The 20,819-nt window shown below is 41.6% G+C and overlaps 2 protein-coding genes across 2 annotated transcripts in view; one reads left to right on the top strand and one right to left on the bottom strand.

Moving 5' to 3' along the window:
* The window catches only part of SNRPB (small nuclear ribonucleoprotein polypeptides B and B1), a 350,333-nt gene that overhangs the window by 114,483 nt on the left and 215,031 nt on the right, over positions 1–20,819 (bottom strand). The gene's annotated exons all lie outside the window — the stretch shown is intronic.
* The window catches only part of TMC2 (transmembrane channel like 2), a 105,141-nt gene that overhangs the window by 40,753 nt on the left and 43,569 nt on the right, over positions 1–20,819 (top strand). The window contains exons 5-9 of the mRNA XM_050806939.1: positions 341–422; positions 1,126–1,232; positions 13,125–13,223; positions 15,982–16,124; positions 18,296–18,443. Of these exons, the coding sequence (XP_050662896.1) occupies positions 341–422; positions 1,126–1,232; positions 13,125–13,223; positions 15,982–16,124; positions 18,296–18,443 (579 nt within the window). The remainder of the gene's footprint in view (positions 1–340; positions 423–1,125; positions 1,233–13,124; positions 13,224–15,981; positions 16,125–18,295; positions 18,444–20,819) is intronic.

Raw genomic sequence — 20,819 nt, forward strand, 5'->3', positions numbered from 1 at the left:
GTTTTAAGTTGAAGGAAGTCATATCAGAGGTTGCTAACTCAATTGGACCCTCCAAACCAGAAATCGTACAGAGAATTTCTCACTTTATCTATAAACTGTCCAAACCAGAAATTTTAGCAGCACAGTAAAGGGTGGCCCTCGCTTGCCTCTCACTCCACGCCTGACGTTGGAGAAGTAAAGGTTTGAACCCTTGCCTCTGGCAGCCTGGGCTCAAGGACAGCAGGAGCTGGGGACTACAAGACAGCAGCCTCACTCATGCTGACCTGTTGGCCTCCTCATGCCCCTTTGTGCTCTAGGTTGACATGTTAACGAACTGAGAGTTTTACCTCTTTTATTTCAGAAATGGGTCAAATTTAAAAGAGACTTTGATAATTTTAAGACTCAATGTATCCCCTGGGAAATGAAGATCAAGGACATTGAAAGTGAGTATGCTGGTGTCACTGTTTTTTTAATTGGTTTCCTAAAGCATTTCCCAAGAGCTTGGATTGTTTCCTTGGCCCTCTGAATAGATTATTTCATTGGTTCTGTTGTATTAGGAAAAAAGAATGGGTTTTGAACTTGTCAGACCACGATTTGTTATTTATTTGTTTGTTTGTTTTTATTTATTTATTTTTGAGACAGAGTCTCACTCTGTTGCCCAGGCTGTGAGTGCAGTGGTGTGATCTCGGCTCACTGCAACCTTCACCTCCCAGGTTCAAGCAATTCTCCTGCCTCAAGCTCCTGAGTAGCTGGGATTACAGGTCTGGGCCACCACACCTGGCTAATTTTTTTGTATATTTAGTAGAGACAGGGTTTCACCATGTTGGCCAGGCTGGTCTCAAATCCCTGATCTCAAGTCATCCACCCACCTTGGCCTCCCAAAGTGCTGGGATTACAGACGTGAGCCACTGCACCCATCCCAGACCAATATTTAAATTCTGCTTCTTCACTTTCTTACTGTGGGCACTTAGGCAAGTTAGTTAACCCCAAAGAGCCTCAGGTTATTTATCCAGGAAAAGAAAGGGAGATCCAGGTGTCATTCAACAGACTGATGTGAAAATTGAATTCATCACACACATAAAGTGCTCAATAGTGTCCATGTTTTCCTTCTGCAGCACTCATACCCACCATCTTTTCTCTCTCTAGGTCACTTTGGTTCTTCAGTGGCATCATATTTCATCTTTCTCCGATGGATGTATGGCGTTAACCTCGTCCTTTTTGGCTTAATATTTGGTCTAGTCATAATCCCAGAGGTAAGAAAAGAACTTCCTAAATCTTTGGATAGAGTTAAGGCTTATGACCACCATCATCAAGTATCAACCAAATACTTCCTATTTTACAAAGAATCAGTCATTCATCTAAAATGCTGTTAGGTTGGTGCAAAAGTAATTGTGGGTTTTGCCATTAAAAGTAATTTATAAATTACTGCCATGAAAAGTAAATTTATAAAATTAAAAGTAATGGCAAAAACCACAATTACTTTTGCACCAACCTACGACCTAATGTACTCACATCAATTACCCAGATAGTTAAGTACAAAGAATGGAACCAAAATACTTTGTTCCTTAATTAATAGGTGAATCTTAGATTTTTCTACTTCTCACTTTACCTTAAGATCAGTGGAGAATTTATGTTTCGGTGAGTTTTTTCTTTTACCCTCAAACAAAAGAGAGGGATAGAATACATTATATCATTATTTATCACCAAAAAAAACCTTGGATTTGAATATCTCTCCTCACTATTCTCCCATATATAATATTTTAAGGAAGTTTTATTTTAGAAACAGGGTCTCACTCTGTTGCCCAGGTTGGAGGGCAGTGATGTGATCAAGGTTCAGTGCAGCCTTGAACTCCTGGGCTCACGTAGTCCTCCCACCTCGGCCTCCCAAAGTGTTGGGATTACAGGCATAACCCACCACACCTGGCCCCAGATGTGATCTTATTATGGACGTAAATAGATTCTTATCTACAGATGATTAATTGAGAAACAAAAAAGGGGTAGTAAGCAATTTGTGCAAAGTCACACAATAAGTTCATTGTGAATTGGATCCCAGGTCCCCAGAGTGAAGGCCTGGGGTCTTTTCCAAGGAGCCTATGGCTCACTAAGCACTGAGCACAGCAATTGCTACCATTGCTATAGTCCTGACTGAAATACTTGGTGCCAGTGCTGGGTACACAAGTGGGTCTACTTCAACAGCTTTCAGAGGAACAATATGTCTACATTTAGTATGTTCTTCCTCACAGGTGTATTAATTGGTTCTTTGATGACTTACTGACTCCTATTTTGTTATAAATGTTTCTGTGAGCATATTATATCTGCAGTTACATGCTTAACTTTTCTGCACAGCCACTTTCAGGACATTAAAAACCTTTCACATCATGTGAATTAAATCAGATTTATTGGAGGAGGTTGACCATGCATTATAATAGCCTTTGGTAGCAAAGGAGTGTTACATTATTTATAAAATTGTTGGATTCTTTTCTAAATTACCCAAAACGTGTGCTTACAAATATGTCATTAACTAGCCTTTGTACTCTTTCATATACACACCCAGAAGTCAAGGGTTCTGAGTTCACTTAGCCCTACATATATTCCTATGCCAATATCACTTTCTGACCCAGAAGTTAGCATTTTAAACTTCACTGTCAAGCATACACAAACACTCTGACACCAAGTCTGGTTCTCCCCACGGGGAAAATATTGTCAAAAGCTAATAGGAAGTTTCATTTCTCTCCTCCATAGTCAGGTAAATATGAAATGTTTTCCTCAGTAGTCAATGGGGAAATTTACCTTCACAAAGCTCTTGGCTTTCTTCTTGGGATCTTTTTATTCCATGAGAAGAGAGCACATTTAAATGCCATAGGCCTATGAGACATCTCTGGAATTTTGCTACGCAGTGGTCCATGAAAGGCAGTTTTGTGGGAAGTTGAGGAATTTTAAGGACACTCAGTTGTTTTTTTAAAGAAAACATTAAATTTGGTATAATTTATATATGTTTATAAATATTTTTATGAAGGAACATTTATTTGAAACAATAAAAACTTAGTGATTGGTGCATTCCAATGAAGCAGCCAAGATCTGAACCATTCGTGCTAGAGCACCTTGATTTGATTGGCAGGTGATTGGGAAACCCGTGTCGGAGTGGGTTGAGAGTAAGAGAGAGAGAGAGAGAGAGATACCTTGCAGGAAAGAGGAGCCTTGGCTTTGGAAGAGGGAGAATGGAAGAAGGGAAATAGAGGAGAAGGGAAGAGGTTTAGACCAGATAGGAGCCTGTTGCAGTAGGTCAGTGCTAGATCCGGGTAATATCAATGGGAATGGATTAAAAGAGAGGAATCAGTGAAGTGCACGGACAAGTCTTGATGACAGGTTGGATAACAGCAATTAGGATGTGCGGTGTCCTAAGATGCCTTTTTATTTAGGATGATGGGAAATTGGCCATATAGGAATCAGACACGACCAAATTCACTGCATATATGAAGTGTCCTGTTGGTCAAAGACACAGAGAACTTCAGGGCCCAAGGGTTTTCAGCATAAGCTAAGGTTCAGAGATATCCCCGTGACTCATGGATGTTTTAAAATGAAGCATAGTGAACCAGAGGGTCCAGGGATAAGAATAGTAGAAGTGCTCAAACATGACTTTAAAAAAAATAATAATAATAATAATTATTATTATTATTATATATTTTTTGAGACAGAGCCTCATTCTATCTCCTGGGCTGGAGTGCAGTGGCACAGTCTTGGCTCACTGCAGCCTCCACCTCCCAGATTCAAGCAATTCTTGTGCCTCAGCCTTCTACGTAGCTGGGATTACAGGCACGGACCACCAGGCCCAGCTAGTTTTCATATTTTTAGTAGAGACAGGGTTTCGCTGTGTTGGCCAGGCTAGTCTCGAACTCCTGACCTTAAGCAATCTGCTCGCCTCAGCCTCCCAAAGTGTTGGGATTACAGGCATGAGCCACCGTGCCTGGCCTTGAATGCAACTTTAACAAAACTTCTCCTTATGTTCATTTTCCTTTTGCTACAAACCCTTAATACCACTTTATGAAATTAAACAGCTCTGAATGTAAGAATGAGCCTTGTTTATCTTTAATTGCCATTGCCTGCACAACCCAGGATATCTACGTGATCCCTGAGGAACCCTCAGTTATGCTGCAGGAGCCGGCTGGCAAGGCCCCACTAGATGACAAGTTTATGTACTTCTCTTCCAACACTGGCTGTTTGTGAAAATCACCTGGGGGACTTTAAGAAATACCAGATCTTGCCGGGCGCGGTGGTTCAAGCCTGTAATCCCAGCACTTTGGGAGGCCGAGACGGGCGGATCACGAGGTCAGGAGATCGAGACCATCCTGGCGAACACGGTGAAACCTCGTCTCTACTAAAAAATACAAAAAAACTAGCCGGGCGAGGTGGCGGGCGCCTGTAGTCCCAGCTACTCGGGAGGCTGAGGCAGGAGAATGGTGTAAACCCAGGAGGCGGAGCTTGCAGTGAGCTGAGATCCGGCCACTGCACTCCAGCCTGGGCAACAGAGCCAGACTCCATCTCAAAAAAAAAAAAAAAAAAAAGAAAAAGAAAAAGAAATACCAGATCTTAGGCCCACCCCCAGTTAAATAAATTTGACTCTCTGAGGGTATGGTCTCGTTATCTCTGTTGTAAAAGCTTCTGTGGTAAACAGACTTCTATGATAATCTCCAATGACCCTTCTCTCCTGGTATTCATGCTCTTGTGTTATCCCTCCCTTTGAGTACAGGCAAGACCTAGAGACTTGCTTTTAACAAATAGAATATAGAATGGTTAGGTTATGAAAGATTGTGATTTCCATCTTGCTGACAGAATTCTCTGTTCATTCCCCTCTTGGCTTGGGTGTTTTAATGAAGCAGTCTGACAGATTGGAGAGTCCCACCTGGCAAGGAACTGAGTGTGGCCTTTGGACAATGGCCAGCAAGGAACTGAGGCCCTTAGTCCAGCAACCCAGCAACAACCACATAAGCAGTGTTTTTTGTTTGTTTGTTTTTTTTTTTTTTTTTTTTTTTTTTTTTTGAGACGGAGTCTTGCTCTGTCACCCAGGCTGAAGTGCAGTGGCATGATCTCTGCTCACTGCAACCTCTGCCACCCAGGTTCAAGCAATTCACCTGCCTCAGCCTCCTGAATAGTTGGGATCACAGGCATGTGCCACCATGCCCAGCTAATTTGTATATTTTTAGTGGAGACGGGGTTTCAGCATCTTGGCCAGGCTGGTCTTGAACTGCTGACTTCATGATCCACCCGTCTCAGCCTCCCAAAGTGCTGGGATTACAGGCATAAGCCACCATGCCCAGCCTCACATCAGCACATTTTAAGGCAGATTCTTCCCCAGTCAAACTTTCAAATGAGACCAAAGCAGAAATTTTGGTTGCAGCCTTGTGAAAGATCCTGAAGCGAAGGACCCAGCTAAGCCATACCCAAAATGCTAGCTACAGAAACAGTGAGACAATGAATGTGTGTTTTTTAAAGCCTCTACATTTTAGGATAATGTGTTATATAGCAGTAGATGACTAATACAGCTCCCCCAGGTGAGTCTAATATGCAGCTAGGGTTGAAAACTGCTAATGTACATTATAAGGTCTTTAAGTTAGCTGTGCTCTAGGTTTACATAGCAAGCATTCAGTCTGTAAACCTCATATGATACTTCCCCTTAAAAATATCTACTAAATTATTTCAGACATATGAAAAGATATAATGAATGAGCCTACCTGCTCATCACCATGCCTAAAAAATAAAATATTACATATACACTGAAGTCCTCTAATTAATTTTCCCCAATTTTATTACCTACATAACCCTCACTGTCCTGAACTTTCCATTTCAACTTACATTTTGAAATTTATTGACTTAAATACAGTCATTTCTTATTTTCTAAAATCACAGTGTATCTAAAGGTGTATCGCCTTTTGCATTACAGTATAATTTTTTTTGTCTCATTTACAGCAAAGGTTTGTCTTTTTTAGTTATTTTGTTCAAGAAAAAACTTTTGGCTTTGCTGATTCTCTCTGAAATGTCTTTTTAAAAAAAATTCAGTCTTTGGGGGGCACAATTTGTATAAAGTAAAATTTACTCCTTTTAGGTATACAATTCAATGGCTTTTGACAAATGATCAGGTAACCACCACACAACTGATATATAGAACATTTTCATCACCCTCTAAATTTCTCTAGTATCCACTTTGCAAGCAATCTCCTCTTCCAACTCCCAGCCCTTGACAACCAAGGATTAATTTCTGATTCCTGTTCCTAAAGTTTTGTCCTTTTCAGAATATCATATGAATAGAAATATGTAGTATGCAGTTTTTTTGTGTCTAACCTCTTTCAGTTGGTACAATGTCTTTGAAATTCATTCATGTAGTTTTATCAATCATTTGTCCCTTTATTGCTGAAATGGAATTGAAAATTACAATGAGATTGTAATATTCTACCATATGGGTATATCATATTTTGTTATCCATTCACCAGCTCTTGGACATTTCAGTTGTTTCTATTTGGAAACTATTATGAATAACTCTACTATAAACATTCACATTCAGGTCTTTTTCTTATATATCTTTACTTTTACATTACTAATTTCTCTTATATGTTTCATTTCATTCCGTCTAATTTCTTGGGGTTTGTATTCATTATCTATCGCTGTGTAACAAGTTACTCCCTAAATTTTTGCTGAATACAACAACCATTTATGATTATTTCTGTGGGTCAGAAATCCAGAAGTGGTTCTGACTTGGGGTCTCCCGCAGGCTACAATCTAGGTTTTGACCAAGGTTACAATTATCTTGAGGCTGAACTGAAGAAGATCTGCTTCCAAGATCACTCACAAGGCTACTGGCAGATCTCAGAAGACACGATGTCAAGCTTACTCACATGGCTTCTGCAGGCCTCAGAAGATCTGCTTCCAACCTTACTTATGTGGCTGTTCCCAGGGTTCAGGTACTCAGTGGCTATTGGCCAGAGACATCAATTTCTTACTACATGAGTTTTTCCATAGGCATGCTCGTAAGGTGGCAGCTTTCTTCTCCCAGAAGGAGAGAATACAAGAAGGAAATAGAGCAAAAAGAAGCTTCCCACATAGAAGCCACCGTTTTTTATAACCTAATCTCAGAAATGACATTCCATCACTTCTGCCATATTTTATTCCTTAGTGGTGAGTCACTAAATCAAGCCCACACTCAGTGGGAGGGTATTATTGTACACAACAATAAATACCAGAGGCAGGGATCATGTGAGCCACCTCACAGGCTGCCTACCACATTCGACCCTCTGGTCCTCAATGATTCACATCCCTTCCACCTGCAGAATACACTCACCCCTCCTCAAGGCCTCTAAAAATCTCATTCTGGCACAGCATCAGCTCAGATTCCAAACTCTCACTCTAAATCAGTAGTTCAGGTGCAGATGAGGCTCCATGGGAGTAGCTCTTTAAATACAACTCCTTGGGTGCAGTTCTCTTTACTGTGAGACTAAAGAGATGTTATCTCTCACCAACACAACAAACATAAAATGGTGGGACAGGCCTAAGATAAATGCTATAGGCATGTCTGTGTTCAAACAGGAGAAAAATGGGAGGCACAAGGGAGTTATTGGTCCATAGCAAGTCTATAACTGTATTAGGCTGTTCTTGTCCTGCTATGAAGAAATACCTGAGGCTGGGTAATTTATAAAGAAAAGAGGTTTAATTGGCTCACGGTCATGCAGGCTGTACAGAAAGCAAAGTGCCAGCATCTGCTTCTGTTGAGGGCCTCAGAAAGCTTACATCATGATGGAAGGTGAAGGGAACCAGCACATCACTTGGCGAGAGCAGGAGCAAGAGAGTGACTGGGGAAGGTCCTAGACTTTTAAACAACCATATCTCGCATGAACTAACTGAGTGAGAATTCACTTATTACCAAGGGGATGGTTCTAAGCCATTTATGAAGAATCTGCCCTCATGATCCAATATGTCCCACCAGGCCCCACCTCCAACATTGGGAATCACATTTCAACATGAGATTTAGAAGGGACAAACATCCAAGTGACAACAATAACACAACACCCATTTATAAATTTTCCTCTCAATACCATTTTAGTTGCATTCCATATACTTTGATGTACATTGCCATTATTTATTTTTAGGTATTTTCTAATTTCCTTGTGATCTACAAGTTATTTATGAATATATTTTCAAGACCTTAATATATAGAAAGATTAGCAGCATTTTTTACTGGTTTTTAGTATAATTTTATGTGATCATTGTGTATATTTTATATGAAACTGATACTTTTTCATTACTTGGGACTTGCTTTATTTGCTTAGAATATGGTTAATTTTCCTCAATTTTTATATTTTTTGCATGGTTCAAAATATTACTTGTATTCTACAAATTGTCTATAATCTTAATAATTTTAGAGCAGCATGATCAATTGCTGAGTGAGATAAAGTTAATCTCCTGCTATTGTCTTTTTCTCATTGTAATTATTATTTTTTGTTTTATATATGTTGCTGCCATGTTATTGGGTACATACAAATTTAAGATTATTATGTGGTGAATTATATTGATATATTTTCAAATGTTAAACGAGATTGCATTCCTGGAATAAACCCAACTAGGTTATTATGGATTATCTTTTTCATATATCATCTGATTTTTATTTGTGAATATTTTATCTAGAATTTTTACATTTATTTTTGAGATATTAGACTGTAAATATCCTTCTTATAACTTTCTTATCATATTTGGGGATCAATATTCGACCTCATAAAGTGATTTGGGAATGTTTCTTTTTTTATTATTCTCTTGAAGAATTTGTGTAAATTTTCCAGTGGTAGGTTTAGGTGAATTTTTGAAAATTTACTTATTTTAATTGACAATTGCATATATCTATGTTGTACAAAATGCTGTCTTGGAATGTGTATATATTGTGGAATGGTTAAATCAAGCTAATTAACATATGTATCACCTCATATACCTATACTTATCATTTAGTTTTGGTGAGAACACTTAAAATCTACTCTCATAGCAATTTTCCAGTATACAATATATTATTATTAACTATAGTCACCATGTTGTACAATAGATCTCTTGAATTTATACTTCCTATCTAACTGAAATTTTGTATCCTTTGAGCAACAATTTCCCAATCTCCCCAATTCCCCAAGTGAAGTTTTTGTTGTCATTGTTGATTTGTTGCTTTTTGTATATGTGGTAGGCAGAATTCTAAGAATGACCCTAAATGACCCTCAATCTTGCATAATCCCCTCCCCTTTGAGTATGGACAGAACCTGGGAATGAGTTATCATGCCAAGATTATTTGAGTGAGCCTAATTTAATCACATGAGCTCTTTAAAAGCCAAGAGTTTTCTCTGGCTGATTGCAGAAGAAGTCACAGATCATTCAAAACATGAGAAGGATTGAACACACTACTGCTGGCTTAAAGATGGAGGGAACCATGTAACGGGGAATGTGGGAGCCCTCGAGAGGCTGAGCATGGCCACCATCTGCCACCCAGCAAGGAAACAGGGACCTGAGTCCTACAAGCACAAGGAAATAAATTCTGCCAACAATCAGTGAGCTTGGAAAAGGGCTCCAGACCCCAGATGAGACCCTTAGCCCCTGCTGACTCTTTGATATCAGTCTGGTGAGACCCTGAACAGAGAATCCAGCCACACCATGCTAGACTGCTGACCTACAGAACTGTGAGCTAATAAATGGGTGTTGCTCTAGACCCTCTTTGTGGTAATTTGTTACACAGCAATAGAAATCCAAAGCAGTAGATATCCAGCTTTGGATCTGTAGCACTTACTAAATATTAAACTGTTTTTTGTCACATTGGGAAAATTCTCTGCCATAATCCCTTTGAATACCATTTCTGTGCCATTCCATGTTCTCTCTCCTTCTGGGACTACATATATGTGTATGCATTTGTGTGTGCATTTGCGTGTGCATTTCTGTATGTGTCTCTTGTCTCAGTGAGCCTTGTCTCTGTATTTCCATGTATGCCTTATGTTCTTTTCAGTATTTTCCATCTTTTTCTCTATATATTTAAGTCTCGACTTTTTAAACCCTATATTAAAATTTAGCCATTCACTTCTCTGATCTATATGTTCTCAGATCTGTCCACCAAGCTTTTAATTTCAGTGATAACATGTTTCAGTTCTATAACTTCCATTTGATTGTTTTTATAGTTTCCAGTTCTCTACCAAAATGATTCATCTTGTCCCTTACTTCCTTAAGCATATTAATCAAACTTATTTTAAAGCTCATGACTGACAGCTCCCTTATCTAGACTTCCTGTGAATCTGTTTTTACTGTTTAATTTTTCTTTTAGTTTTTGGTCAAGTCTTGTCTTCTCTTATAACTAGTTATTTTTGACTGAGTGCTAGGCATTGTTTGTGAGCAATTATTGAGATTTACTTATTCCTCTGGTGGGAGAACTAACCAAGATGGTCTATATTTTTGTTTAATTTTACTTTCTGAGTAAAATGTTCCCAGGCCTCAACTAAAAGCTTGGGCTTTTTCCAGATATCTTCCTATTTGCTCTGTGTGTGTGTGTGTGTGTGTGTGTGTGTGTGTGTGTGTGTGTGTGTAGAAGGGGTTTTGCCATGTTGACCAGGCTGGTCTTGAACTCCTGAGTTCAAGTGATGCACCTGCCTCAGCCTCCCAAACCTATTTGTCCTTAAATTTGACTTTCATTTCATTCTTCACCCCTTTGACTATTCCAAAGTTGCTACATGCTTTCTTTATCTTTTAGCTGCTGTGATTGAAATAAGCAAATAACTCATGGGGAACAACAATGCACAATCACTTCTCCAGAATTTCTTTATCTCCTGGATCTTGGCAGCACAAGTCATGATTGTCCACTTGTCTAGTTGTTCTCAGTGAAAGAGTTTGTCCAAAGCAACTTCCCCTGCTTTTACTGGCAGTATTGTTTGTTTGTTTTCAGACGGAGTCTCCCTCTGTCACCCAGGCTAGAGTGCAGTGGCTCGGCTCACTGCAAGCTCTGCCTCCTGGGTTCACACCATTCTCCTGCCTCAGCCTCTCAAGTAGCTGGGACAACAGGCACCCGCCACCATGCCTGGCTTTTTTTTTTTTTTTTTGTATTTTTAGTACAGACGGGGTTTCACTGTGTTAGCCAGGACTGATTCCTGACCTCGTGATTCACCTGCCCTGGCCTTCCAAAGTGCTGGGATTACAGGCATGAGCCACCATGCATGGCCAGCAGTGTTGTTTTTAATAGCAAAATCTAGAAAGAATCCAAATGTCTATGAAGAGTAGACTGTGCAAATACATTATAGTATGTCCATACAATGCAATATTACATAGCAGTGAAAATTAGAGAACTGTAGCTACACATGTCAATATCAATGAATCTCAAAAGTGTAATGTTGTATGAAAAAAACAATTCATAGGAGAATACTTATGCGTGATTCCATTTAACAGGCAAAACTAAAGCACAACTAGACAGGCAAAACTAAACAATGAATGAGTAAAATATAAGGAAAAATAAGGGAATTGTTATCACAAAATATACCATATCTTGGTTGCATCTTAGGATGGAAGAGATATATAATTCAGGAGAGACTTATCCAGGATATTTTAAAGGCCTGGAGATTTTCTGTTTCTTAAGCTAGCTAGTGGATATATAGCAGTTAATTTCCTTTATATTATGATGAACTATACATATCTGTTATACATATACTCTTTTATGTATAACATATTCCCCAATAAGAAAATAAATTTAAAATGAAGAAACAAAAAGAAATAAAAGGAAATTACCTAAAAATGAAGAACCTATAAATTAAGAAACAAAATAATTTTATATTAAACGGTGAAAAATACTAAAGCCTGTGTTACAAAAATCAAAAGAAACATGGTATATCCCTATCCCTACTACTTTTCAATATTAATTTCTACCACTTAATGCAATGTCAGGAAAATTAACATCTTATATACTTTGTACAAAAAAATACAAAGTTATTTTGGTTTGCAGGTGATATGATTGTAAACCCCCAAAAACTCCAATGATTTTATCAAAAACTACTAGAATCTAATAAACAAGTATATTGAGATGACTGAAGTCATTTTAAAGACAAACGGCAGTGATTCTCTGTATATTTAACGTCCACTTAACAATAGAATTTAAAATTTTGACACAATGCAATAAATCTATGCAATAAATCTATAAAATCTATAAAATATGTATTAAATACATTTAATAAATCAGAATATTTCTATGAGGAACACTATAAAGAATTACTGGACAAAAATAAGACAATAAATGAAAGGATATATTCTTGGAAGGAAAAATTAAATCTCGTTAAAAAGTCAATCCTTCCAAGATCAATATATAAATTTAATCCATTTCTGATTTTTTTTACAATTAAGGATATGAATAAGGGCCTATGTATAAGGGTATTAATAACAGAATTATATACATATATAGAATTAGAAATACTTTAATGTCCAACAATAGGGGATTTGCAATTTGGGAGGCCAAGGTGGTAAGTAAGTTTCAGCCTATACATACCTTTTTTACTTAGATATTTTTTAAAGTCATTTTACTTGGGGAAATACCTTATGATATAGTGATGAAAAAAAAAAAAAAAAAAAAAAGAAGAAAACGCTCTTCTGTACTTTTTCACATTTTTTACAATGAGTGTGTGTTACTCTTAAAATCAAGAACGCGATCAATGTTATTTAAAGAAGAAAATAGGGCCGGGCTCAGCGGTTCATGCCTGTAATCCCAGCACTTTGGGAAGCTAAGGGGGTGGATCACCTGAGGTCAGGGTTCCAAGACCAGCTTGGCCAACATCGTGAAACCCTGTCTCTACTAAAAACACAAAAATTAGCCAGGCGTGTTGGCCAGCACCTGTAATCCCAGCTACTCGGGAGGCTGAGGCAAGACACGTGAACCTGGGAGGTGGATGTTGCAGTGAGCTGAGACTGCGCCACTGCACTCCAACCTGGGTGACAAGAGTGAAACTCCATCTCAAAAAATAAAAACAAATTAAATTAATAAGTACATAAAAAAGAAGAAAATAGGTGTGGCCCACTCTGAGAAGGAAAGCATTTACCCCAGTATATGAATATCTCTGTGTGTTTGTATTTCCTCCACTCATACTTGTGTCATTGTGTTTCTGCACAAGGTACTGATGGGCATGCCCTATGGGAGTATTCCCAGAAAGACAGTGCCTCGGGCTGAGGAAGAAAAGGCCATGGATTTTTCTGTCCTTTGGGATTTTGAGGTACTATTGTCAACATGCCAATGAACTTCCATTTGTGATTATAAAGCCTAAAGATTGCATGGATAAGTATGAAATAGTGCATGCAACTATTAAAAAACCATTGCTTTAATAAAATAGGATCCCAGCACTAAGCTAAATGAGCTTGCAAACCATGTCTCTGCACAGTCCTCCAGGGTCTCCTTCATGCACTGCTCTCTCCAGCCACACTCTGATGGATGTGGGCTCCCCATGCAGCCACTGCGCCTCTCTGTCTGCCAGGTCTCTGCAAGGTGATCTCACAGTATGGTTTTCTTTCCTCATTCCCACATTAAGACCCCAGATCTATCTCCACTCCAGGCTTCCCCCAAGTTTCACATGACATCTTCAACTGAATGTCCTACTTGCTCTTCAAATGCAACACCTATCCAGCCAAAACCCACATCTCTTTTTCCCATCTCCTTTACTGGAATCACCATTCATCCAATCATCCATGTCTGAAGGCTGAAAATCATCCCACACTTCTCCCTCTTCCTCACCAACCAACCCCACTGCCATCCAACCAACCACTAAATCTGAGCCTACCTGCTAAATATTTCTTAAATCTTTTGCAAACCCAATTGTATTAGTTCATTTTCAGACTACTACCTGAGACTGGGTAATTTATAAATAAAGGGTTTTAATTGACTCACAGTTCCGCATGGCTGTGGAGGCCTCAAGAAACTTGCAATCGTGGTGAAAGGCAAAGGGGAAGCAAGGCGCTTCTTACGTGGCAGCAGAAGAGAGACAGCGCAGGGGAAATGCCAGATACTTATTAGAACAATCGGATCTCACCAGAACTCCCTCACTATCATGAGAACAGCATGGGGGAAACTGCCCCCATGATCCAATCACCTCCCACCAGGTCCCTCCCTCAACATCTGGAGATTGCAATTCAAGATAAGATTTGGGTGGGGACACAGAGCCAAACCATATCACCAATTAAGAACCTTGGCTTTCATTCCATTTGGGAATGGGAATCAATGAATATCTGAGGAGGAAGAAAATCAATGAATATCTGGACTGAGTAAGAAAAAGCCATGGAGTTTTTCATCCTTCGGAATTTCAAGGTGCTATTGCCAACGTACCAATGAACTTCCATTTGTGATTGTGAGGCCTAAAGATTGCATGTGTAAGTGTGAAACAGTGGACTTAATTATTGAAAAACCAGTGCTTTAATCAAATAGGATCCCATCATTAGGCAAAATGCTTTTTTCCATGTCTTTTACCTTCACTTTGAATAATGTCCTCACTTTACCAGGACTACTGTCAGAATCATCTACCTCTCCTCCCTGCCTTGGCTTGGCTCCTAAAATTTCCATTCCCTTTGTTGCTGGAGTGATCTTTATTAAATGCAGATCTGACCCTGTCACTCCCCTACCTCAAATTTTCATTGATTCTCATTCCCAGCGGAATAAAAGCCAGTGTTCTTAATTGGGTTTACAAAACAACTGTTCATGACCAGGCTGCTCCCTACCTCTCCAGTCCCATGTCCATGTAATACCTCACACTTTAGTGCCCCAATGCCACCGAGCTTTGGGGAAGTCCCTGCATGCATCACACACTGTCATTGCCTCTCTGCCTTTGCTTATGGCCCTCTGCCTGCAGCACTCTTAGCTCCTTTGTGAGCTTCATACCCCCATGCCTCTGGAGGCTTAGTCTGCAGCTCCAAGGGCTTGCTGAAGCTGGGAGGCATGGTTGTAGTGCCTCCCACAGCAAGTCCAGCAAGTCATTGCTGCTGCCATCCTTCACTCTCAAAGTCAGATTGGAAACCCTTCAGAAAGTTATTTGGAACAGGGGTTCCCAACTATGCTATTACTAAGGAGTCCTTTATTCCTTTTTTTTTTTTTTTTTTTTTTTTTTTGAGACGGAGTCTCGCTCTGCCGCCCAGGCTGGAGTGCAGTGGCCGGATCTCAGCTCACTGCAAGCTCCGCCTCCCGGGTTCACGCCATTCTCCTGCCTCAGCCTCCCCAGTAGCTGGGACTACAGGCGCCTGCCACCTCGCCCGGCTAGTTTTTTTTTTTTTTTTAGTAGAGACGGGGTTTCACCGTGTCAGCCAGGATGGTCTCGATCTCCTGACCTCGTGATCCGCCCGCCTCGGCCTCCCAAAGTGCTGGGATTACAGGCTTGAGCCACCGCGCCCGGCCTTTTTTTTTTTTTTTTTAAAGACAGAGTCTCCCTCTGTTGCCCAGGTTGGAGTACGGGGGCATGATCTCTGCTCACTGCAACCTCCACCTCCCAGGTTCAAGTGATTCTCCTGCCTCAGCCTCCCAAATAGCTGAGATTACAGGCGCCTACTATCACACCTGGCAAATTTTTGTATTTTTAGTAGAGATGAGGTTTCACCACGTTGGCCAGGTTGGTCATGAACTCCTGGCCTCAAGTGATCTGCCCACTTCAGCCTCCCAAAGTGCTGGGATTACAGGCGTGAGCCACAGTGCCCAACCCCCATCCCTGATTTTATCCCAAATGTTAACAACACTCTCCTCTCCCTCCCATGTCTCTATGTACTCTGTGTAATGAGGAAATAGAGAGAATGAAGAAGAGAAAGAAGGGGAGACATGGAGGGGCTCTGGAGCTACTGGAGGAGGTGAAGGGAAGAGCAAGAACATCTGGAACTCTTCCTTTGGCCCCTTAGACTCAGTTAAGACTCTGAGAAAGAAATCCCTGGTAGAATGGACGTGTCTGGTGACCACCAGCTCTGAGCTTATCAACCCAGAGCATTTGGCTTTGCTGTCCCCAGGGCTATATCAAGTACTCTGCACTCTTCTATGGCTACTACAACAACCAGAGGACCATCGGGTGGCTGAGGTACCGGCTGCCTATGGCTTACTTTATGGTGGGGGTCAGCGTGTTCGGCTACAGCCTGATGATTGTTATTCGATCGTAAGTATGACAGTCTCATCTACAGGCTTTGACTTCACAGCCACAGCTCACTCCCCTGGCCACTCTATGCCTACCTCCCTTCTGGTGGGGCATTCAGAGAGAAAACAGGAAATGAACACAGAAAGCATATGTACATTATAATTTTTGGTATGAAAGATATGAACCAGGTCATGTGGGATGTTCTGGGAAACAGGATTGAAACTACCCCTTTGGATGAGGCTGAGAACGCCAGCCATGCTGAAATTCTGGGGAGCAGCATTTTAGACAAAAGAAGAGCATATGCAAAGGCCCTGAGGCAGCAAATAGCATAGTGTTTGCCCCAAACTGCCAAAAGGCCAGTGTGGCTTGAGAGGGAGCATAGTACCTGGTAAGGTAGGGCTGGAGGTTTGTCAGGCCTGTTTCTGCTTTTCTCCAGAGCTTAGCTTCCTCCAAAAAACTCTTCTGCTCCTCCAAACTCTACCTTGTGTGTCAGAACCAAGGCTGGCATATAGAAAGATACAACCAATAAACTTACACTAAATACACATATGTGGCAATGATTAACCATGGCGGCCTCTCTGGCCCCAACTCTACTTGTCTCTGTGGTCAGAAGTGGCCTTTTAATATGTCTGTAACACTTAATTCATATTCTCTGAAGAAAAAAACGTGGACCAGCCCATGGATTGATCGCCTTCTTCAGAATCAGGGGACCCCATCAGCTGTGGCTGGGGGTTGCGGGGTGGAAGGCACTGTCTCCTACACAAACCTATCCACCCGGGTCCGCTCTCCCTTCAGCACAGACATGAGGGGTCGCTTCTCCCAAAACAGTGCGGGTGGCTGTGCCTCCAGGAGAGGAGTGGAGCTCTGGGTAGAGTGAAGCCTGGGTAGAGCCCCTGAAAGGGCAATGGGGACGCGGGGCTTGGCTTTCTACCACATGGTCTCAGGCGGAAATGCTGCTGTTCACAAGGCCCTGCCCATCACCCGACAGCGACCACTGGGTGATCTCGGACTGCACAGCGCTATCAGGCAAAAGGAACAGAACAAGGAGACAGGCGTGCTTTTATTCTTAGCCCTCATGTTGTTGCTTTTTCCATGTTCTCACCCCAGATAAGTATAGGAATAGGGAATGTTTTTGTGACAAACCAAAAAAGCTAACTAAGCCCTGTGGAACAGCAAATCCAGAAAGCCAACATATTAGGGAAGATGACAAACCCCTCCCTGTATCTTACAGCACCCCTGCTTGGAATTCTGTGATTCCCACAGGGTCAAACTCTAGGGAGCATAGGTTGAAGACAGGTAGGATGAAATAGGAAGGTCCAAAGTGCTTTCAGCCAAACTTGCTGAAGAAAAGGATATATGACCTGATTGTATTAGGGTGGTGCAAAAGTAATTGATGGTTTTGAAATTAAAAGTAGTAGCAGGCCAGGTGTGGTGGCTCACACTTGTAATCCCAGCACTTTGGGAGGCTGAGGCAGGCAGATCACCTGAGGTCAGGAATTCAAGACCAGCCTGGCCAACATGGCAAAACCCCATCTCTACCAAAAATACAAAAAAATTAGCCAGGTGTCGTGGTAGGTGCTTGTAATCCCAGCTACTCAGGAGGCTGAGACAGGAGAATCGCTTGAACCTGGGAAGCGGAGGCTGCAGTGAGCCAAGATCAGGCCACTGCACTCCAGCCTGGATGACAGAGCGAGACTCTATTACCAAAAACAAAACAAAAAAAAAGTAGCACAACAAAATAGCACCAGCCACCTCAGTGTGTTTTGCATTTTATATCAGAAATATATATAGATATGTTCTATCCAAGCAAATAGATGGCGTAGAAGGGAATGCTCCTGTTTGAGAATAGACTCCCAGTAAAGAGTTCTCAAACTGCATTTGCAGGTGAGTCAAGCCACAGGAAATTAGGTATAGGGAAGAAAACATGGTCACGTGTCCTGTCTCCTGCAGGCCTTTTATTACCTAACTGACACCATGTGTGCTTGCAGGGGACTCTGAATTTGTGGGGAAAGGTGCCCTGGCTATCCTAAAAGCTGTCTTGGTTCAAGTCCCTGCCTGGCTTGTTTTGTCGCTGAATGTCAGCTACCTGTTCATCTGTTACCTGTGTCCAAGACTGGCTTAGGCCAAGATTCCTTGGGGGGTGACACAGCAGAAAGAGGGCAGACGTTGCAACAGTCCTGTGTGCCCTACAGGATGGCCAGCAATACCCAAGGAAGCACAGGCGAAGGGGAGAGTGACAACTTCACATTCAGCTTCAAGATGTTCACCAGCTGGGACTACCTGATCGGGAATTCAGAGACAGCTGACAACAAATATGCTTCCATCACCACCAGCTTCAAGGTAGTCACCCCAGGGCAGTTCCCACTTCTGGGGGAACTCTAGGTCCCTCTGATCATTGAAAGACTTCTCCCAGCTGGGACATAGAAAATAAGGTCCTCAAATAATTTGTGGCAAGAGCCTTCTCAGAAATGTGAGCCCAGTTTTCAAGCCCTTAAGTAAGAATGCTCGTGGCTGGTACCCACTGCCTGTTTCTTTTCTTTGTTTCTTTGTTTCTTTCTTTTTTTTTTTTTTTTTTTTTTTACAATGTCTCTCTCCCATTGCCCAGGCTGGAGTGCAGTGGTGTCCTCTCAGCACACTACAACCTCTGCCTCCTAGGCTTAAGCGATGCTCCTGCCTCAGCCTCCCAAGTAGCTGGGGCTACAGGTGCCTGCCACCATGGCCAGCTAATCTTGTGTGTGTGTGTGTGTGTGTGTGTGTGTGTGTGTGTGTGTGTGTGTATTTTTAGTAGAGATGGGGTTTCACCATGTTGGCCAGGCTGGTCTTGAACTCCTGACCTCAAGTGATCCACCCTCCTCCACCTCCCAAAGTGCTGGGATTACAGACATGAGCCACCACACCCAGCCTGTCTGTTTCTTAATATGACAGAGTATCCTGGATGCTGAGACCTGGTGCTGCCTGTTTCTACATGAAACACTTTTCTGCTGGAATAAGTGGAAGGACGCATTTGGGGAAAGCGTTTCTCGACCTTTCCTGCATACTAGAATCACTCAAGGAGCTTAAAAGGTCTCCTGAGATCCACTAACAGAGACTCTGATATAACTGGCCTGGAGTGGGGTCCTGATATTGATTTTTCAAAAACTCCCCAAGTGATTAGAATACCCAGAAAGAGTTGAGAATCCTGGTTTGGAGGTGTGGGAATAAAGAAATCAACCCCGATGGCTGCACCAAAATCTCAGAAATCACCACTGAATAACTTATTCATGTAACCAAACACCACCTGTTCCCCAGAAAGCTATTGAAATGAAAAAAAAAAAAAAAAAAAAAAAAAAAGAATTTGAACTTGGTAGTTAGAAAATAACAGAGAGAAAGGGAGACAGAGTGAAAGCTTGGTGATGGAAGGCTAGCAATATGGTCTGCGCAGATCAGTCCTACAGGGGCTGAGGTGGGCAAACCTTTGCAAGTGTGTAGGATTCTGACTGAGAGGGTTCCTTCACAGACCTTGCCTCTGCTTTATTAATTTTTTTTTTTTTTTTTTTGAGACAGAGTCTCGCTCTGTCACCCAGGCTGGAGTGCAGTGGCCGGATCTTGGCTCACTGTAAGCTCCGCCTCCCGGGTTTACGCCATTCTCCTGCCTCAGCCTCCCGAGTAGCTGGGACTACAGGCACCCGCCACCTCGCCCGGCTAGTTTTTTGTATTTTTTAGTAGAGACAGGGTTTCACCGTGTTAGCCAGGATAGTCTCGATCTCCTGACCTCGTGATCCACCCGTCTCGGCCTCCTAAAGTGCTGGGATTACAGGCTTGAGCCACCGCGCCCGGCCTTACTTTATTTATTTATTTATTTATTTATTTATTGAGACAGAGTGTCGCTCTGTCACCCAGGCTGGAGTGTAGTGGCAAAATCTCAGTTCACTGCAACCTCCGGCTCCCGGGTTCAAGTGATTCTCCTGCTTCAGCCTCTTGAGTAGCTGGGATTACAGGTGCACGCCACCACGCCGGCTAATTTTTTTTTATTTTTAGTAGAGTCATGGTTTCACCACATTGGCCAGGCTGATCTCAAACTCCTGACCTCAAGTGATCTGCCCACCTTGGCCTCCCAAGTTGCTGGGATTACAAGTGTGAGCCACCTTGCCCGGCCCATGTCTCTACTTTAAAATCACAATTTATTTTCTAAACAAGAGATTTTTAAAATATATATATGAAGTGCTGCTGACAAAGTTTCCATCATTGTCCAGTGAGACTGGGTGTTGTTTATTTATGCGACTGGTATAAAAACAGGCATGGGGCGTTCTGAAAACAAAACAAAACACAGTTCCATGAGATTATGAAAGAGCCAGAAAGTTTCCTGTGTGTACATGTCCAAAAAAAAGTACAACAAAGCAGAAAGACCCTTCTGAGGGTGCATGATAAATAAAGGACTACTGCAGGGTTCTAAGTTGCAGTTGAAACATATGTATAATTGAGTGGTTGGGTTTGCATATTAAAAAAACAAAAAGTATTTTTAGTAGAGATGGGGTTTTACCATTTTGGCCAGGCTGGTCTCGAACTCCTGACCTCAAATGATCCACCTGCCAATCCCAGCTACTTGGGAGGCTGAGGCAAGAGAATCGCTTGAATCCAAAAGGCAGAAGGTGCGGTGAGCCAAGATCGCACCACTGCATTCCAGCCTGAGTGACAGAGTGAGACTCTGGCTCAAAATGAATGAATGAATGAGATGTT

This window comes from Macaca thibetana, chromosome 10 (genome assembly GCF_024542745.1).
Source record: "Macaca thibetana thibetana isolate TM-01 chromosome 10, ASM2454274v1, whole genome shotgun sequence".
NCBI lineage: Eukaryota > Metazoa > Chordata > Mammalia > Primates > Cercopithecidae > Macaca > Macaca thibetana.